Source organism: Microtus oregoni, unplaced genomic scaffold (genome assembly GCF_018167655.1).
Source record: "Microtus oregoni isolate MIOR12 unplaced genomic scaffold, Mior012 000000F_ref0000247, whole genome shotgun sequence".
Lineage (NCBI taxonomy): Eukaryota > Metazoa > Chordata > Mammalia > Rodentia > Cricetidae > Microtus > Microtus oregoni.
The window spans coordinates 6,680,809-6,700,191 of record NW_024543059.1 but is presented as its reverse complement, the minus strand read 5'-3'; the positions used below and the strand labels follow the sequence as shown (position 1 = coordinate 6,700,191).

General features: G+C 46.2%; 1 protein-coding gene across 1 annotated transcript in view; it reads left to right on the top strand.

Moving 5' to 3' along the window:
- Positions 1 to 7,416: 7,416 nt before the first annotated feature.
- Positions 7,417 to 19,383, top strand: part of Ccdc83 (coiled-coil domain containing 83) — a 29,585-nt gene continuing 17,618 nt past the window's right edge. The window contains exons 1-3 of the mRNA XM_041659601.1: positions 7,417 to 7,511; positions 13,421 to 13,505; positions 16,144 to 16,306. Of these exons, the coding sequence (XP_041515535.1) occupies positions 7,417 to 7,511; positions 13,421 to 13,505; positions 16,144 to 16,306 (343 nt within the window). The remainder of the gene's footprint in view (positions 7,512 to 13,420; positions 13,506 to 16,143; positions 16,307 to 19,383) is intronic.

Below are 19,383 nucleotides of genomic sequence, written 5' to 3'. Positions count from 1 at the left end.
TCTACCTGGAGTTAAACCTAACCTGACAAAAGCAGACAGAAAAGCACAGGGACGAGCCCCCAGCACCTGTATCGCTGGAGCGCTGCCCCTTCCTACACTCCCGGAGTGGTTTGGAAATCACAGAAGTGACATCTCTGCAGCCCCTCGCCCGTGTTCTTCCTCATACAGCCGCCAGGTGGCGCGCGCGAGCCACCGCTGGTGCGGAACCTGGCGTGGGCGAGCGGGTGAGGATGCCAGTTGCTATGGAAACTGAGAACGCACCAGCGGCCGGGGAGAGGTCAGGGAGGTGGACTAGAGAGTGCTTTGAGCTGTTTGAACTTGAGTGAGAACCGCCAGCCGTTCAAACCACCAGCCGGGAGCCCGGGACTCACACCCAAAAGCGGTGGAAAGGATGTCGGGAGAAAGCTGACATTCCTGCGTGACCTCGAGCTTCTTCCTCTGTCCACAAAGACTCCCTAGGAATCCTCCCCCACCACACCCGACACCCCCTCCTGTTGGTTTGCGGTGACACGAGATGGGCTTGGGGGTCGCGCCCTCTGGTTTTTCCCTCGGGACGTTGTTCCTGGGCGGTTAGGAACTGTTGAGAGGGATTCTCCTAAGCTCCCCCTCTTCCACCACCCTGAAGACAGGGAGACCAGCCTGGTTTGGGCCATCCTAAACTTCAAGGTTTGTAACCTCCAGGTCTTCACATAGTCGCTAACTCAGTAGATGCTTAGCCCTCTGATACAGTAGTTCGCCTTTATCCCAGTAGCGGCAGTTTCGGGTGGGAAAATATTAAATGACAAATGCCAGAAATAAGTAATGTGTACATTTTAAATAATGTTTGTCACATGTGACAATTGTTCTATTCCAGTACTGTTGTTCGTCCCTTCTTTGACTAATTTATACTAAATTTTGTTTCTGGTATGTGGGTATGGGGTGGGGGGCGGGGACGGGTGGGGGTTAGACAGCATCATAGGAACCGGCACTATCCCGAAAATTAGGCATCCCCTCGATGTCTTAGAATCTTAACCTCAAGGAATAAAACGACTGCGGCCATGCCTCCCTTTTGTGTGGCAGTTTATCACAATTCCATCGAAACATCTGAGACCTCTTAATTCTGAAAAGAGATTGAAAAAATGGAGAAAGACGCTGGGGGTCAGACAGGACCAGAAACTGGGCTGAAGTTGAAAAATTTAGTGGAGAGATGGGGGTTCCACTTCACCTTCCTTCTCCTAGTGTGTTCCCAAGCTGCAGAATGCTGTTGAGTGACCTTACACACCCTTGGGATCCTTCCCCAAGGACAGTGCCTGATCCAGCACAGTAGGACCGTGCCCTGTGGTCAGTGTGCTTGTGGAGTAGCCCTCACAGGTAACGCAGAGATTTTAGTTCTTTTCTCTGAGGCTACCACAGCCTTCAAAAGAGAACACGTGATTTCTTCATTTAATGAACGTCCTAGATTTTAATGTCACTGTTCTGGTTTCATTAGGGGAGCAAAAAGGTGTGTTTCAGTTTAGAGGTTACTGTGCATCATAGAGGAGGTCACAGCGGGAACCATGGAGAAAGGCTCACGGGGTTATGTTAGCTAGTTTTTTGTTTTGTTTTGTATAGCCCAGAACTACCTGCAAAGAGAACGAGGCCACCCATAGTGAGCATCAATTAGCAAGATAACCCTCCACAGACCAATATGACCTGTATAATCAATCCCTCAAGGAGACTCCCCTCTTGGGTGGCTCAGGGCTGTATCAAGTTGACAGCTTCAACTAAGACAAGTATTTTGTTTGTTTCTTCAATGTCTTCTTTACCCCACAATCCCGTTCTGATTTGAGTTGAAGTAGTGAGGGGATAGGGAAGGATACCCCCGTCTAAGAAAGAAGAAAAAGAAGAAGAGGAGAAGGAAGAGGAAGAGGGAAGGAGGAAGGGAGGAGGGAGAAGGAGGAGGAAGAAGAGGAAAAGGAAGAAGAAGGGGAGGAAGGGGAGGAGGAGGAGGAAAAGAAAAGGGGGGAGAGGAGGGAGGGGAAAGATTTCTGTAAAGGAAAAAAAAAGAATCTGCTCCATCTGGACATTCACCAGAATACATGACTCTTGCCCACGGGTCTCCTTGCATGCCACTCCAAGCCCTGACCCCAGCTTAAGTTCCTTATTTTGGCTACCATAAAAGTAGTGTGTGTGTGTGTTTTCATTATCCTCATAGAATTCTCTTCCTGGTTATGTTTGCAGGTTTATAAAATATTATTTGCTCATTTGATATTCTTTTTCTCTGGGGACATTAAAATCGAGGGACAGAAAGCCTTGGGAGGAAAATGAGCACTGCCGTGTAGAGGTCAGGTTGCCTGCTTCTCTCAATCTGTTTCCAGGAGTCCTGGATCAGATCATGCTGAAGTTTAAGATCTAGAAGAATCTGGGGACTTCAGTTCAAAAGTGTGCCAGCGACTAAATATTAGCCCTAAGGAAAGTAGATGCTGGCGGGGGTGGGGCCTGGGACCTTGCTTAGCACAGGTGAGGTCCTGACTTTTATTGCCTGCAAGGTAAGAAGGAAAGACTACACACGGCATCAGCCACCAAAAGGTCCGTGATCGAGTCAGTCATCCAGATGTCTTACTTGGATCTGAACAAACGGTTTTAATGGTACTTTTCTAAAGCGAGTAGACTTGGCATTTTCATGATATTTGTAACTATGCCCAGATAGTCGACTTGAAAAGACGCATCAAGTTTTATAAGGCAACTTTTAGGTGGTATTACCACTTCTAACAGGATTTAAGTAGTTCCTTTTTTAAAATGCTGAAGCGCATCTAGTCTGTTCACAATGCATTCTGGCGAGAGAGAATAAAGCTTTTTATGTCAAAACGTATCTCTGGCATATGTGAACATTTGTACTCCAAGGACTTTTGCTGGGATGGAGAGATGGCTCGGCGGGTGACGTCTGCAGTGTGAGCATGAAGACCAGGGTTCGGGTCCCCAGCACCCAGATAAATGCTGGGCAGGCAGGCATGGTAACTTGCCTCTGCTCCTAGTGTCTGGAAGGCCAAGGCAGATCCCAGAACACACCGGCTAGCCGACTAGCTGGATTAGTGAGCTGTGTGTTCAAGAGGAACACCCGGCCTCAATAGATAAGGCAGAGAGGAACTGAACAAGACATCCACCGTCAGACTCCGGCCCCCCCACATGTACACATGCACAAGCTCCCACATACGCAGACACATGCAAAATACTAATTTTTAAAAAAGATACTTAAGCAAATTTACTTTACAAACTTAGAGCACACACACTGCTATCAGTGAAGAAAGGCCATTGGTAAAGGAAGAAAGTAATGGATGATCGAAGGCCACTCATTCACACCAGCGTTTCCTGAACTTCCAGGACGCAGCTAGCTTCTGGACCTCCAGGCATTTTTGAATTCCCAAGGACTTTAGTTATAGGAGTACTATGAATATTTTTAAATGTGTGTATTGCCTCGCAGCCAATGTTACAATGAGTTCTGTGGCTTCTTGATTGCTCTGTCTGTAACCAGGCTCCTGGAAGGAAGTACTGCGTTTCTTGCTACTGTTAGTGCTGCTACTTTTGAGTTTACAGAAGCTTAGAGATTTGAAAGAGGTGATGGTGAAATGTACATTTTCATTCTTGTTGGCAAGTTTACCGTTGGAAGGGAAAGAGCCAAAGGAGGGAGACCAGTAAGATTTAGCTGTGGAAATGGAAGGGAGAAGAAACTGTGTAAGAAAGTTATAGCAACGACAAAGAAAACCCTGTCATTTCTGCTCACCCGTCACTTTCTTTGCAAATTAAACATTATGGCAATTGTCATATTTAACCAATATCTTTTGATCACATGTTTTCTCCCCCAGTAGACTTGGTCATAGCTAACAATGTTAGGTCCATATCTTTCATTTCAACCCATGTTTTTGAAAAACTAGCAGAGCAAGATCAGGAGCCATTTCACATGTCCAGAAAGGTGTCCCCAGGGGTTCAGCCCCACCCCTGAGACTGTACCGACAGGAATACGCTCTGTGTCTAGGGGTGATTCTACAAAGTCAAAGCCCTTTGGGATAGCAGTCTGTTAGGAGCTAATTGCGTTTCTGCTTTTACTACATAAGCTTCATCTTTCACTGAGAAACACCTGGGAGAAATGCTGTTTTGAAATGCTTCCTGACAAGAAAAGCAATAGTCACAGAGGAAATCCCAAGCTCAGGAGAGTCTAGAGACCCGAGTCTTTGTGATCCAGACGGCCCAAACCCCACCAGGCAAGCAAGAGCACACACACATGAATGCGCGAGAGGCATCACTCCCTGGATGACTGTCAGCAAGAGCAGCCCTTGAATGCCCTGGGAGTGTCTCTCAGACAGCTCCTTGTTTTGCGTAAGGTCAGCTGCACTGTGTGCTCCCCCCATCGCTCTGAGTTTCCAACTTGCTTCTGTGTTGTACACTTAACTACCAGGGAACGCTCTATCCACAAAGCAGGCATTAAATACACATCTGCAGTCACCATAACAGACCAGACGTCCATTTGTGAGGAACTACACTGGGTGAAGCCTTCCTGGAGATCACATCGACCATGTGACTAGTCTGTCTTCTTTGCTGTGGCAGCAATCCTGAAAAGGTCAGCGACCGTGTTCATGCAAACCTCCACGGCTTGCAGGACATCATCAGATGCAGAAGTCCCTTGTGAGGCACCGTCATTAGCAGCCCCATTGTCTCTCTAATTTTCTTGAAATCCCTCACAACAATGACAGCATACAGTACTGTTTAGGCATGAATCATTCATGCTTTAGTGGCTTGACATTGTCCCTCATATTTTATTAAACTCCTCTGTGGCGAGCTGCGGCTAAATAACTAATTACGCATTCAGAGGGTTTAAAACATAACAGCCATGTAACTGAGGTAATTGAACAAGATGAGGTCGTGTTTTCTCCGGCACCAGATGGGAAATGCTGGAGGGGACGCGAACACTTGATCTTCTCCGTATGACTCGTGAAGAAAGAGATCATTCTTGACGCTTGTTTCAACTTTTAAATAAGACAGATTGAGAAAAGAATTGAATAGTAAATCACTGCTTTAAAATGAAACGTTAGCATGCTTTTTTGTATAAAGACAAAAATTTGTATTCTAAAGTAGAAAATGATATAAAAATTCAGGGTGGCATTGGAAACAAAGAGAACAGATTTTTCTTAGCTGATGGTTTCCTGTGAACCATGATGGTATATAATTTTTCATGTGGAAGCTTACTGAATTGTTGCAAATGGCTGTCATATTAAAGAAGGCAGGGGTGATAGGTGGCTCACACTTGTCATCTCAGCACCCAAGGGGCTGAGGCAGGAGGATTCCCACAGGTTCCAGATTAGCTAAGTATACAGAGTCTCAAAAGGAAAAAAAAAGACACTGCCAGTGTTAATGAATTTTTTTTTTTTTTGGACCTGGATGTGTACTTGTCTAGAAAACTCTGAGATACAAAGAAAGCATCGTGAGAGGTCTGGGTGCACCAGCAGCAAGGCTATAGAGAAAGGCATGTTTCCATTCCAAAGGGTTTCCCACTGTGGAGATCTACATGGACTGCAGATCCGATGGTCCAGATCAGTAGAGAAGCCAGGCCATGTGATGTGTAATGTATATCTGTACCTGAAGAGAGACATGTAGCTTGTTAAGGCTCCTGCGTGTGAGACACTATGCAAGTCCAGATGTATTTATCTATACAGATGTTTATCTAGCTCACCAGAGCCCTTTGAACGAGGTCCCCAGCACTCTCAACAGTGTGCGGGCTGAGGGATCTGCAGAGCCAAAACAGTAACCTTCTGAAGATCACACAAGAAGTAGGTGATGAATGAGGTCTAGGGTTAAAACATACATCTGCCCGATTGTTCCCCCAGCCCAAGCATGTATTCAACAAGAGTCGTGTCTATCACAGGAAGAGAAAGAGCAATGCCCAAGAAGTATCACAGGCTCACCGTAAAGAGTTTCCCACCAGGGCAAACTACAGAAGCCTTGGTAACAAGGATGGGCCCTTGATCTTAGGAGAACAGTGAAATCAGATGAAAATCTTTCAGGGAAAAGCTACATTCTGAAGAGTGCTTCGAGACCTAAGTCAAACCCATGAAGTATCCTGCTTCATTCCAGTATCAGCAAGTAATGGTTTTCCTTTTAAAAAAAATATTATCAATAATTTAATGATTTCATATAAAGAGGGAGTGGGGACTGTCTCTGATTCTTTTGCCTGCTTTTGAGACCTTTTTCTTCCTACTGGGTTGCCTTGCCAGCCTCAGTATGAGGGGATGTGCCTGGTCCTATTGTAACTTGCTGTGCTGTGTTTGGTTGATAGCCCTGGGAGGTCTGCTCTTTTCTGAAGGGAAATGAAGGAGGAATAGATATGGGGGAGAAGGGAGGTGGAGGGAGGGACGGAGAGGAGAAAAAGGAGAGGAGAGGAGAGGGGAGGGGAGGGGAAGAGAGGGGAGGTGAGGTGGAGGGAGGGATGGAGAGGAGAGGAGAGGAGAGGGGAGGGGACAGGAGGGGAGGGGACGGGAGGGGAGGGGACAGGAGGAGAGGAGAAGAGAGGAGAGGAGAGGAGAGGAGAGGAGAGGAAAGGGGAAATGTGGTCGGGGTGTAATATATGAGAGAAGAATAAAGAACAATATATTATTAATAATTTAAATATTTCATAGAAAGGCAGTTTATAGCTTATGAAAAGTTAATGGAGCAGCATCATTATAGCTGTTTGCATTTGTAAATCTCTTAGGTGTTTAAAAAGTATTTCAAAGTGTGCTTTTATTTATGATTTGTTTAGCGACAACCTTGACCAAATACATCTCTTTCAAGTCCTTACACCTTGATTCTAAAAAAAAAAAAAAAAAAACTTTTTTAAAAATATATACTACATGCAATGTGCTTTGACCATATTTCACTCACGTCTTCTCCCTGACCCACCCCTGACCTCTCACTACCTGCTCCCAACTTTAATGTGCTCGCTGCTTAGCCGGGGTGAGCAGTCACGAGCCTCTCCATCGCCCACGCTAGAGTGTTGACCAGCTTGACCTTTGCAGACAACCCCATCCGTGGTGGCCGCAGTGAGTCTGTCATGTCAAGAAGAGATGACACCTTGTCCAGTCCCCTGACCCCTGACTCGTTCAATCTTTCAACTCTTCCGTGGGATTGTTTTTTAGACATTTATTGAGTTGCTACTATACACAGAGCACATGGCCGAACACTGTGGAGAAATGAAGACCACAGGAAACTCAGGCCTTTAGTCATTAAGAAGAATGATGGGAAATGCCGCTTGATAGTGCCCCAGCCTTGTGGATGATGCTAGATGTGGGGACAAGCAGCGGCCAGGACAGGATAGCCCCGGTGGTGGTTTCCGAGAGTCAGTGCAGGTAGAGGGGCCAAGATGGAGCTGGTTCACTTTTCTTATGTCTGTTTCCTATTCAGGTATATTTGTAGTGGTCAACGGGAGCCATGGACAGCTCGGCGAAAGGAAGCAAAAAGGAGGCGCAAGATGGACCCCCAAAAGATGCGAAGCTGCCGATGAGTGAAGCCCTTATGGACTACCAGTGAGTCTGTATTCTGAGCCTGAATCTGAAAAGGGCCCCATGCAGATACGGTCGCTGGTAGAGCTCAATTAACTGCACGTGGGGCCTGCACAGATAAGCACCGCCTAGGAAGTCGGGATGTGATTGGAGACGTTAGACTGCTGGGCTGTGCGCACAGACCAGCAGTATCTATGAAATGGCTCTCTTCCATGTGGTTTTGGCTCCTCCATTGTGTTGCAATTTAGAGAAATGTGTGTGTGTGTGTGTGTGTGTGTGTGTTAGCAAGATGACAACCTTGACTGTCATTCCTCAGTCACTGGCTACCAGTTTTTTTGGTTTTTTGGTTTTTTTTTTTTTTTTTTTGAGGCAAAGTCTCTGTCCTTGAACTTGTGACACCTTTCCTGCCTCGGTCTCTTAAGTTCTGGAATTACAGACAAGTGCCACAACTCCTGGCTTAAGAATTATTTTGAAGAATGAGAACCTTTCATCACGTCCCGCTCCCAGGAGCTGGAAATGTTTTATTTCCACAAACAGCCTCTCGAGAGCTTGCGAATGCCGAGTTCTGGCACTGGGCAGGTGTTCTGATGTGTAACTTTTAGGGAACTCGTGGGAAACTGTCAGTAAATTTCCAGATAAGAATGAAATCATTCGAGCTTCCACTCAACAAACACGTACGACAAATGCTCGGCCCAGAGCACAGCAGTGAGCAGGCGCACACGCTCCCCGCTGTGAAGAGGGGGAGAGAAGGACTCGACCTAGTCACGGGGCTTGTAAAAGTCGTGCGAGTCTCCCTCTGGAAGAAGACAGCTACGGAGAGAGTGGAAGCATAGGGCTGCTGCGAAGACGGCCAGGCGTGAAAAGGCGGGTGGGTGGCTCTCAGGAAATGGCAGACGCCAGAAGGAAGGACAGAGGGCAGGCTCTGGTGGTGTAAGGGCCAGTGCCAGCAGCAGTGACAGCAGGAAAGGGCACCAATTCACTGGAGGGATCCAGGGTTGAAGGTGGGGGCTGTGATGCTGGTGAGCCGAGCGGATGAAGAGAATTGTCTTATCCGCAATCAGGGAAAAGCCCTCTTCTACAGAAACACTCTGCTGGGTTCTCATTCTGTGTAGAAGGCAGAGAGTACAGGGTCAGACTTCTAACAAAGAAGCAGCCCCTGGGACGAGCTGTCAGACTCCTGACGTGAGGGACCCTTACATCAAGACGAGGCATGGTCCTCATGCATTTCTCGCTGTAACTGAGATCTTCCTTCTCCCATAAGCAGTGTGAAAGAGTCAGGCTCTGTGAACACAACCTGATCTTACACATGCTCTCTGGTGTGGGATGACACCCGGTCATATCTCGCTCTCGTTGGGGTGGACAGAGGCCAGTATCTCCCTCGTTGGCAGAGGTTTACATGGGGAGAAATGCTAGCAATAGACATAAAGTGACTATTCCCCTGCCTGCGTTCTCTGTAATTTGTTAAAAATGAAATAAATAACCCCATGGACTAAAACTGCCAAAAGCTTGCTGGCCCACGCTCTGCTGGTGACGGATTACTTATTCTGGGTGTTCCCTGAAACAGAACTTTCGTCACATGGCAAGTGGCCACATCACCTGCTTTGACCATCTGAGCAAGGGCCTGCCCTGGCAGCATCTTGTATTTCTCATTCTGTCTCCTGTCATAACAGAGTGCGAAGCACTCAGTAGACAGCGATTCGTGGTTTCTGAGAAGCTGGACCTCAAAAATGTTATCCAAGAAAAACAAGACTATGAGATTCTGCAATCTATATCTATGTAGCTATCATCTCAAGGAATGGTTCTTATTTTCTCCTATATACCTAGATTTCCTAAAATTATTTGACTAGGTCGTTTGTCAGTTTGTCTCCTTACGGAGCAGGCAGTTAAAACAGAGCTGAGATGAAGGAAAACGCCGGAAGGTGATTCCTGCTTGGTTCTTCTTCAACAAACACTGAACTCTGAATTTCGTGTGTCCTCAGTGGCCAGTATGGCTGTGATATAATGTAAATTTGGAGCTTCTTTCTTGAGTAATGATCACAATTGAGTCTTATCTGGGTGCAAAATCACACTCGTGGAGGGGAAATGAAGACACAGCCTTGCACGTCAGTCAGGAGATGGAACGTCAAAGCTCTCAGCGGAGCGTTGAAATGGCTGCCGTGAACCAAGTGCTCTCTCTCCCAGGGGTGAGTACACACGGAAGGCAGCTGCACCACAGCCCTGCCTTTTGATTAGGAGGTCCTAATGCACACAGGGACTCTACCGCTAAACAATAAGGCCAAGAGCTTCCCGGGAATGATACTCTGTGAAAAGCCGATCCTGGAGATGCCACAAAGTGATGGCTTCTAGTGACAATATTCATATTGACATATTCCCTATGCTCTTCCCTTAGCCTTCTACAAGGAAAGTAGCTAATATAGGCTTGGGCATGATTATCCGTTTAAAACAATATAGAGAAGTATGGAATGTTTTACAATTCATATTTGTCTTCTGATTTGTTAGGTAAATAAAATGATGTGTTTACTTAGTTTCAAACTGTTCATTTCTGCACACTAATTTTTTAAAACACCCTGGATGAAGCATATAATAAAGCTACTTGTGCTTTAAAGATTTATTCTTCTTAGGGCTGGAGAGACGGCTCTGGAGGTTAAGAACATTGGCTGCTCTTCCAGAGAACCCGGGTGTTAGTCCTGCACCCCTATGGCGGTTTACAGCCATCTGTAACTCTGGTTCCAGGAGATCTGACCCCTCCTTCTGATCTCCATGGGCATCAGGCTCGCAAGTGGTACACAGACATGCATGCTGGCAAAATACCCTTGCACATAAGTTTGTCCTCAACATAAAATTTTCAGTGATATTTCACGGAAGGGGAAATCTGCACGCCAGTAACATTTAACAGTATGGGAGGGAGTTGGCACGTAATGCCACTGTGCTTTTTAACACCCCTGGACCCTTAAAAACCAGACATGGTGGGACGTGCAGAAAACAAAGTCCAAGTTAGACCTGCAATTGCCGTGGCTTCCACAAGGGGGCAGGGACGCGGGAAAAGAGTTGGGAATTCTCTAAGAACTGCAGCTAGGCCTCAGTCATCAGCGTTGCTCAGCGCAGGATGAGCAGGACACAAAGCCCACAGCCATTTGCTCCTAAATGCTCAGAGGGTAAAAGCTGTGGGCTTTTTTCGGATGTGACAAATAAAAACACAAGCTGAGTAATTAAATTAGAATTTCAGAGGAACAAAGAATGCTTTTAGTGTATCCATATCTTTTTTTTTTTTTTTTTTTTTTTTTTTTGGTTTTCTCGAGACAGGGTTTCTCTGTGGCTCTGGAGCCTGTCCTGGAACTAGCTCTGTAGACCAGGCTGGTGTGGAACTCACGGAGATCCGCCTGCCTCTGCCTCCCGAGTGCTGGGATTAAAGGCGTGTGCCACCATCGCCCGGCAGTGTATCCACATTTTATGCAGGACCTGGGTTGGGTGGTTTAATCCATAAAAATGAGAACTAGAAAGCTGGAGGTAAAGCTCACTCGTAGAATATTTGTGTAATATGAATGAGGTCCTGGTTTCTTTCTTTCCTTTTCTTTTTCTTTTTTGGTTTTGTTGTTGTTGTTTGATACAGGGTTTTTCTGTGTAGCCCTGACTGTCTTGGACTAGCTCTGTAGACAAGGTTAGCCTTGAACTCACAGAGATCCAGGAGCCTCTGCCTCCCGAGTGCTCGGATTAAAGGTCAGCACTGCTACCACCCAATTGAGGCCGTGGTTTCCGGTGCTAACACCCACTCCCCCTCCACACACACATGTACACCAAGAGACGAGATGGAAAGACATTCTTTTTTGTTGTTTTATTCTGTTTTCTTTTTTGTTGTTGTTGTTGTTGTTTTGTTTCATTTTGTTTTTTTGAGACAGGGTTTCTCTGTAGCTTTGGGGTCTATCCTGGAACTAACTCTTGTAGACCAGGCTGGTCTCGAACTCACAAAGATCCACCTGCCTCTGCCTCCAGAGTGCTGGGATTAAAGGCGTGTGCCACCATCTCCCCACAGAAATTCTTTTCTTATCAGAAGTAAAAGCCTTACTTAGAGGCTCTTTTTCCAGTCGGGTAGAATGGCAGCCCTTCTGTTTACTCTCTGTCTCCTGGTCCTACAAAGTATCCATCACAACCGGCAAACATGGTTTGTGCATTTACTGGCTCCGCATCTGCAAGGTTGCACTCCTTGAAGACAAGGGTCATGAAGGTCTCGTTCTAAACCTTCTCTGTGATTCCCAAGGCAGTGTGGGGCCAAGCGGCAGCCACTGAGTCTCTGAAAGGGAGTGCAGGACAGCAGAAATGGTTTGAGACTGATGAGCTGTGGCATACAACCCCTTTGACCTTCTTTAGACACCCATTTAGCCTGTGTGTGTGTGCGTGTGTGTGCGTGAGCGTGTGAGTGTGGTCTTTGGATCAAACTGAGGCTGTCAGTCTTGGCATCAATCACGTCAGTCAGGCATCTTACCACTCTTAATCTCTTTTATAGAAGAGTGAGCTATGGCAGAAGCAGTTACGTGCGCTGGGGGGGGGGGCAATGGGAAAGCAGGGCTAAATCAGCATTCTTGGTATTCAAATTGACGTCTTTTGTGGAGGCCGCTGTGTGATTCTTAACTTTATTTCACATTTTCTCGTCATCTGGAAGGAAGGAGTCTTAGCTTTCTCTCTCCTATACGAGATCATAAATACAATTAGATTTTGGAGAAAGTGCTGATAGTATGTCAGATTCAATGAGAATTTATGAGCACTCTCTGAGCATACCCTTTGTGTGCAATTTCTTAATTTTTCCATATAATAATATATAGAGCTGGGTATGACTTTCTTTATCTGACAGCTTGAGATTTTAGGTCCTGAGATTTGACCTGCCTATGACCAAGGAAGCAAGAAATGGTTAAGAAGCAAGATTTAAAACTGTGTGCTTTATTTTGAACTAAAGCAGGAATTTTGGGTGAAGTGATTTTTATAGCCTTACTTCAATCTCAGATTTAGAGGTCCAAGATTTACTCTCGTCCAGAAATAGGAAACGCACAAGCACTTCTAATGGCCATCAATTCCCTGTACCTGAGCCTTCCTGCTGTTTTTCACATGCACAAATGGTCCACAAATACTTAGTGGGTGCTAAAGAGATGGTTTGTGACAGGGAAGCTTTAATCCTTAGAAAAGAACACTCACTAACAAACACTAAGTTGGTGGGCATGCCTGGGTTACCCCAGCGGTCCAAGACGCGCTTGCCTCAGGCAATCTTGTTTGATCTTTGTTTTTGTTTCTGTTTTGTCTGAATGCTTTTAGAATTCTACATGCATCTCTGGATGCGAACATCTAGAAAGCATGTGTTCCATGTCCTCTTTCCTAGATTTTCTTTAAGCTGGATTAGAGAGAATTAAAATATAAATTATATCTATGAAACAAAAACAAGAATGTTTCTTTTAAAGGCTTAACATTCAACTGAAATATATATTAATGAATTAAACAGGCAGGAAACACTAGCTCTCCTTAGATTCTCGCACTCAGGAACCAGAAGCAGGATCTTTCTGAGTTCAAGGCCAACGTGGTCTGCATAGCAAGTTCCAGGTCAGCCAGGGCTACACAGTGAGACCCAATCTCAAAACCAAACAAACCACCAGGCACTTGGGAGGCAGAGGCAGGCAGATCTATGTGAGTTCAAGGCCAACCTGGCAAGTTTGTTCCAGGTACACAGAGTGAATGGTAAGCTATGCTCCAGGTACACAGAGAAACCTTGTCTCGAAAAACAAAAGAAGAAAAAAGAAAAGAAAAACCAACCTGACAAAATGTATCTCATAGTGGAGATTCTAATTTCTAACCCGGCTTTTGAAGGCATTTGATAATTTAGTTTAAAATTAAAGTGTAGCCTCGTCACCCTTCCCTGAGCTACTAACCCACACCTCTCTGCTTCTTCTCAGGCGTGAGATAAAGGAGAATGCAGTGGAGAGATTCATGTTTCAGATCAGGAAGCTGAGGGACAAGAACCAAAGGTACCAAGACAGGGTGAGTACGACTTGGAGCCGTCGGCAGGCACTGAGCATGTGGGCCGGACAGCAGCCTGTCATGACAAAACATAGCTTCAGTGCTGGAGCTGACTGACTTACCACTTATTAGGTTTCTTCATGCACGCGAGGCAAGCAGGCATGGCCGTTCCCATGGCACTGGGCATTACTTTGATTATGAGGACAGACACCCTAGAAATCACGTTTACCATTGGACTTCTTATTTATCCAAACTGCAAGACACTGCTTCTCGCTTTTCCGTCTCCGAATCTTAGTTTCAGCTTTTCCCAGAGTGTACATATGCCAATGCATTTAGAATAATATAATCTCGATTGTTAAAATTACTAATGACATACTTAAAGATTGTTCTGTAAAAGTTGGGTTAAGGGTCACCAGCTCAGCCAGAAGGTAAAGGTTCCTGCTACCAAGCTTGGCAACCCAAGTTTGATCCACAGAAGCCACACGGTGGATGGAGAGACCAAATCTTACAAATGGTCCTCTGATCTCTACATGTGCTCTGTGGCATTTGCCATACACAATCATACATACATACATACATGGTAATTCAAATGTTTATATATAAAATTAATATGAATAGCACAGGAATGCTGGCTATGCCCATCACAACAGAAATAATATCTGTAAGCAGAAAACAGTAACAAACTGAAGTTCTGCCCTCAGACATCACAGCCACAAGGAGAACCAAGACAGTCCTTCCTTCACCGATTGACTTCGAATGGTCTGGAAACTTCCACAGTTAACGTTTTATTTGGCTTTTTGTTTATCCGCCCTCCCCATACAAAATCTCACTATACCACCCAGTCTAGCCTTTAACCCATTCAAGATTCCCCTACCCCAGCCTCCCAAATGCCGACATTACCCATGTGCACCACAGCCGGCTCAAGTTCTGTTTGTAAAGGCTGTATCTTTACATTTTAAGAGAATCTGAAGTCGGAGTCCCGAGTTTGCATCCTGACTGTACAAACTCTCTAGTGCTGGCATCAGCCTCAGTTTCCTGCGTGTAAAATGAGAGCTCTTATACACTCTACACTGCTCTGTGGAACTTGGCAAACTTCTGAAGATACGACAGTGACTCTGGTGTTGTTACAATAGTCAGTACTTGTCACAAGAATTAGAACAGGCACGGGCGGACAGTGAGAGTGACAAGAGCCTTGTCACTATGTTTGAGCCCACACGGTGTGACCCAAGGCCTGAACCAAGAGTGTGTTCTCCGTGGCTAGCGAGCAATCTCCGCTAGCTAGTCTGCAATCTCCGTGGCTAGTGCGCTTTCTCCGTGGCTAGTGCGCAATCTCCGCTAGCTAGTGTGCGCAATCTCCGCTAGCCAGTGCGCAATCTCTGCATTCTCCGTGGTTAGCGCGCATTCTCCGCTAGCTGGTACCTGCGCTCCTACATCAGGCGTGGGTAGGGAAGCTTAGCTGGTCAGGACTGAAACATCTCTTTCCTCCCTTTCCCTTCCAAGCACCGGGATTACAGGCGTGAGCCCCCACACCCACCTTTGGCTCTTTGTTTTCTGTCTCATGTGCTTTTTACTTTTCTTCTTCCATTACTCTTTTGTGTTCCACGTTTTCTAGTGTACCCTTCTAACTATTATTGTGTTGTTACATTTTAGTTATTTTCTTAGTGACGTTCTTGAGGATTCTACTTAACACCCTAATTTAAATTAATATCAAGTCAGTCTCAATAACATACAAAGAGGTTGCTCTATGTCCTCCCCCCTCAGACATATTATCACAGAAAACACACGGTATAAATTGGGATTGATTGGTAGGTAATGAAATGCAGGTCTATATTATTGCTCTACATAGTTTTTCAAATAAAATAATTTCAAAAAGTATTATTACGTAAGTTCCAGATTTACCTGTGCAGTTGTTTATATTGCTGTTCCTGTGTTCTCTCGTGAAGTCAAGCCGTTTTCTGGTGCCACTGACTTCATCGTGAACAACTCACATTGATAATTACTGATAATTATTGATAATAATAGATAATTAGGGCAGGTTAGAATGGGATTCCTTCGCTCATTTGATTCCTCAATGCACACAGTAAGACAACCATGGCAAGAATAAACTTTAAGTCAGTTGGATAGCCATCTCAGCATGGATCAGACACCCACAAGAAGACCATGGTTTTTATTTCAAATGTCAAGTTCCATGTGCTGAATCCACCATCATCCTACAAGAAGAGCATGAAATAGGGTCATCTGTGATGAAAGCGAGGGAGGATGGAGCTCCCACAAAAGCAGGACTTCTTTCTGTTTCGTTAGTGATCACACGAGTGCCCAGCACACAGCCTCTCACACGGTAGAGAGACTAGAGAGAGCAGGGTTGATGGGAAGTTCAGAAACATTAGCTCCAAGAGTTGGTTTAAACGTTCATGGAGCCTGCGTGCAAGTAATCTGGTAAATTGGCAGCATATTCTTAAAATTACAGCAACCTATTGCTAGCTATTGCACTCATAATAGAGTCTGTTTGATTCGGAATCTTACACGTCCTGTAAGCTCTTAGAGGCAGCGCTGTATACTTTGGTTAATTAAATGCTTCTTCCCGCTCTGCAAGTCTCCAGTCACGCTTGTGTGTTGGGAGAACGGGCAGGTGTCTTTACACTGATGGTTTCTCCGGCAGAACAGACGCCTGAAAGAGGAGCAGAAGTGGCATGTCAAGAACCTCCTGAAAGAATTGAGCGAGGAGAAGTCGGAGGGAGTGCCGCCCGTGATAAGGGAGGATGTGGAAGAGGCCATGAAGGAAAAGTGGAAGTTTGAAAGAGACCAGGAGCAAAACCTGAAAGGTGGGTTAGCAACTTGGAAAAGGCCAGTGAATGCTGTATTTGCGCTAGGGACTTGATGCCTTTGTCTTCCACGTGTGGAAAGAGTGTGACTGTATTTCCAATTGCATCATCTGGACCACGGTCCCAGTCCCTCCAGGGGTAGAAACAGGAGAAGGAAGGAATGAAGCCTGCAGGCGCCATGAGAGGAGGGGAATAGGGCAACGAGCAAGGCCAGGAGTGAAATCCATCTGCTCCTCAACCCCAACTGTGTCCTGAGTCCTGAGCTCTCCCAGGGGGTTGTTCCCTTTCTATGCAGTTCCATTGCTGAAGGGCTCCATTGACCTTACCTTTGCTTTAGATTTGGGCACCATAAAGAGAATATAATTATGGATGCCCCTCCCCCAATCTAAAGGAATGAAGTTCCCATGTTGGATTGGAGAACGAGAGCTTGGAATTGGGAAAGGAGAATTCGGCAAGCGATTCTAGGAAAGGCAGTAGACGACACAAGACATGCTCTTACTACTGGAAACATGTGACCCGTCTGGGAAATCACACGTGTAGTTTTGATGTGCACATTTCTTATTCCATTTCTCTCATCCTACACTTCCCGCTGACATTTCCAAAACCACTTTGACAATGGTCCCTTGAGATGGCGATGACCTCACGACCACTGCCCAGGTGGCTAAATTACTTTCTGGCAATGGCCCCAGTTGAGGTGTGCCTGTTAGTACAGAGTTACGAGGCACAGGGGTGCCATGCTGTCTTCGGGTTTCTATGGCTGTCACAAAACACGGCGACAGAGAGCGGCTTGGGGAGGAAAGCATTCACTACCGCTGATGGCTCTCAGGTCCATTAGTGAAGGACGTCAGGACAACAGCTCAAGGCAGGAACTGAAGCAGAGGCCATGACAGGGTCCCGCTCACTGACCTGCCCCTCATGGCTGGCTCAGGACCACTACCCCAGTGATGACACCGCCCACAGTGGGCTGGACACCTTAATCATTGGCCAAGAAAACTTACCACAGACTTTTCCCGCAGATCAGTCCAGTGGGGGAGTTTTCTCAGCTGAGGTTCCCACTTCCAAAATGATTCTGGTTTGTGTCGAGTTGACATAAAAGACAATCAGGATACATACTAAAAGAGGGCCAAGTTGGATGACATACTAGTGCAGGGAGGAGGCCAGACGTGTGGGGCTTCCAAAGAGGGAATGCCACAGAGACGAAGGAAGAGCGGGAAGGGGACACAGCAGCTGTCTCAGGAAAGATCGTCTGTGACAGCCACCTGCATGCCAGGACCTTGTTTTGAGGTGGAACAGGCTCAGTAGCTCATGACGGAACTTCTTAGAATCTAAGACTCTCAGGCCCTGCCCAGGCCTGCTGAATCATCGCCTGCATTTTTTTTCCAACATAATATTTTTATTGATTCTTTGGGAATTTCACATCATGTACCCTGGTCACACTCATTTCCCGGTCCTCCCAGGTTTGTCCCTCCATACACCCTTGTGACTTTCCCTCCTAAGACAGAAGACAAAGGAAAGAAAAACAAGTTCAACCTGTGTTGCCCCTATACTCACTAGAGCATAGTCAAACTCCCAGGGGCTAGCCCTTAAAGAAAACCGAGTCCTTTCCCGCCCCCGCCAGAAGCCATCAGCAGTGGAGAACTACAGCCGTCCCACCCTGGATGCACCCAGTCGAGTCTGATCTCGGAAGCTAAGCAGAGCTCGACCTGGTTAGTACTTGGATGGCAGAACCTGAATTGTTTACAATTTCCTGGGGATGGCGGGTGCACAGGAAGATCTGGGGAGCATTGCAGGAGTCTTTGCCCCCCAGCTCTTAACTAGAACACGTTCAAGAGGATGAAAACCCAGCTTGAGCTGGGCGTTCCTCATAGCAGCAAGCCACAGAAAGGGCAAAGGCTGCCTGGCTGTATCCAGGACCTCTTGCCTACTAGGTCTCAGGTTTTCCTTTGGAAAAAAAAAAAAAACCTCTGTGTATACGCGCACGTGTGTGTGTGTGTGTGTGTGTGTGTGTGTTACTTGAAAGAAACAGGAGACAAAGTGAGCCAGCTGGTATATTCATCTCTCTGCAAAGCTTCAATGACATCTACCAATCCTCCCCTTAAGAGTCAAGGTAGCAGGGATTTAGACAGTAGCAATCTGTCAAATGGGAGGACAATTGCCCATCTGGTTTTCATAGCTGTTCAGTGACATTAACAGGCACCATTTCGGCGATTTATGACTATATATAGATATATAGGCAAACCACGCCCAGGGCCCCTTAGACTTCTGGATTCAGGGCATCTTGTAAGTAAACATTTACTGAGCCAAGCAGCTGATTGCCAGGTGTAAGAAGGCCGGATTTGCAGGGGTGATTAGGACAGTGTTGCCTTCAAGAGACTTTCAAATCAGGTAGTGTGAGGAGCGAGCTAAGTCGTTGTGAGGTTCACTCTGCGTGGCTCTGGGCACTGCGACCTACATACAGACCCTCAGGAGTATTATACTTGTGCCCACGAACTGAATAAAACATCACGTTAGCAGGTGCACGGGGACAGGCCCAGACGGTTATGTTTGACTCGTTCGGTGTTTGTGCGTGTTTAATGGGAGACCTCATCTTTCACTCCGCAGTCTTACGGTGTGAGAGAATGGGAGAAGACGTGTCTCTGACTGTTGGGTGCTAGCATTTCCCAAAAGAAAAGCCAAAAGCTGAAATTTTGATGGCTGAATCAGACAGTTACTGATAAAAGTGACTGTCAAAGTTGAGCATGGTGGATTCCTGTAATCTCCTCGGGGCAGGGGATTACAAGTTCAGGGTCATACTCTGCAAAGGACCTGAAATCATTTTTGCCCAGAGGCATCGATGACTGGAAAACGCCACTCTATACATGAAATTGTAGGGGGCAGGACGGAGAGTTGACTCAGCAGTTAAGAGCACTGCCCGTGTTTCTCAGAGGACCCAGATTCAGTTCCCAGCACCCACATGGAGGCCCACAACCATCCATAACTACAGGGTCTGATGCCATCTGGCCTCCTCGGGTACCAGGCATACATGCAGGCAAATACTCATACGTCACAAAATAGAAAATTAAACTCATTTCACAAAG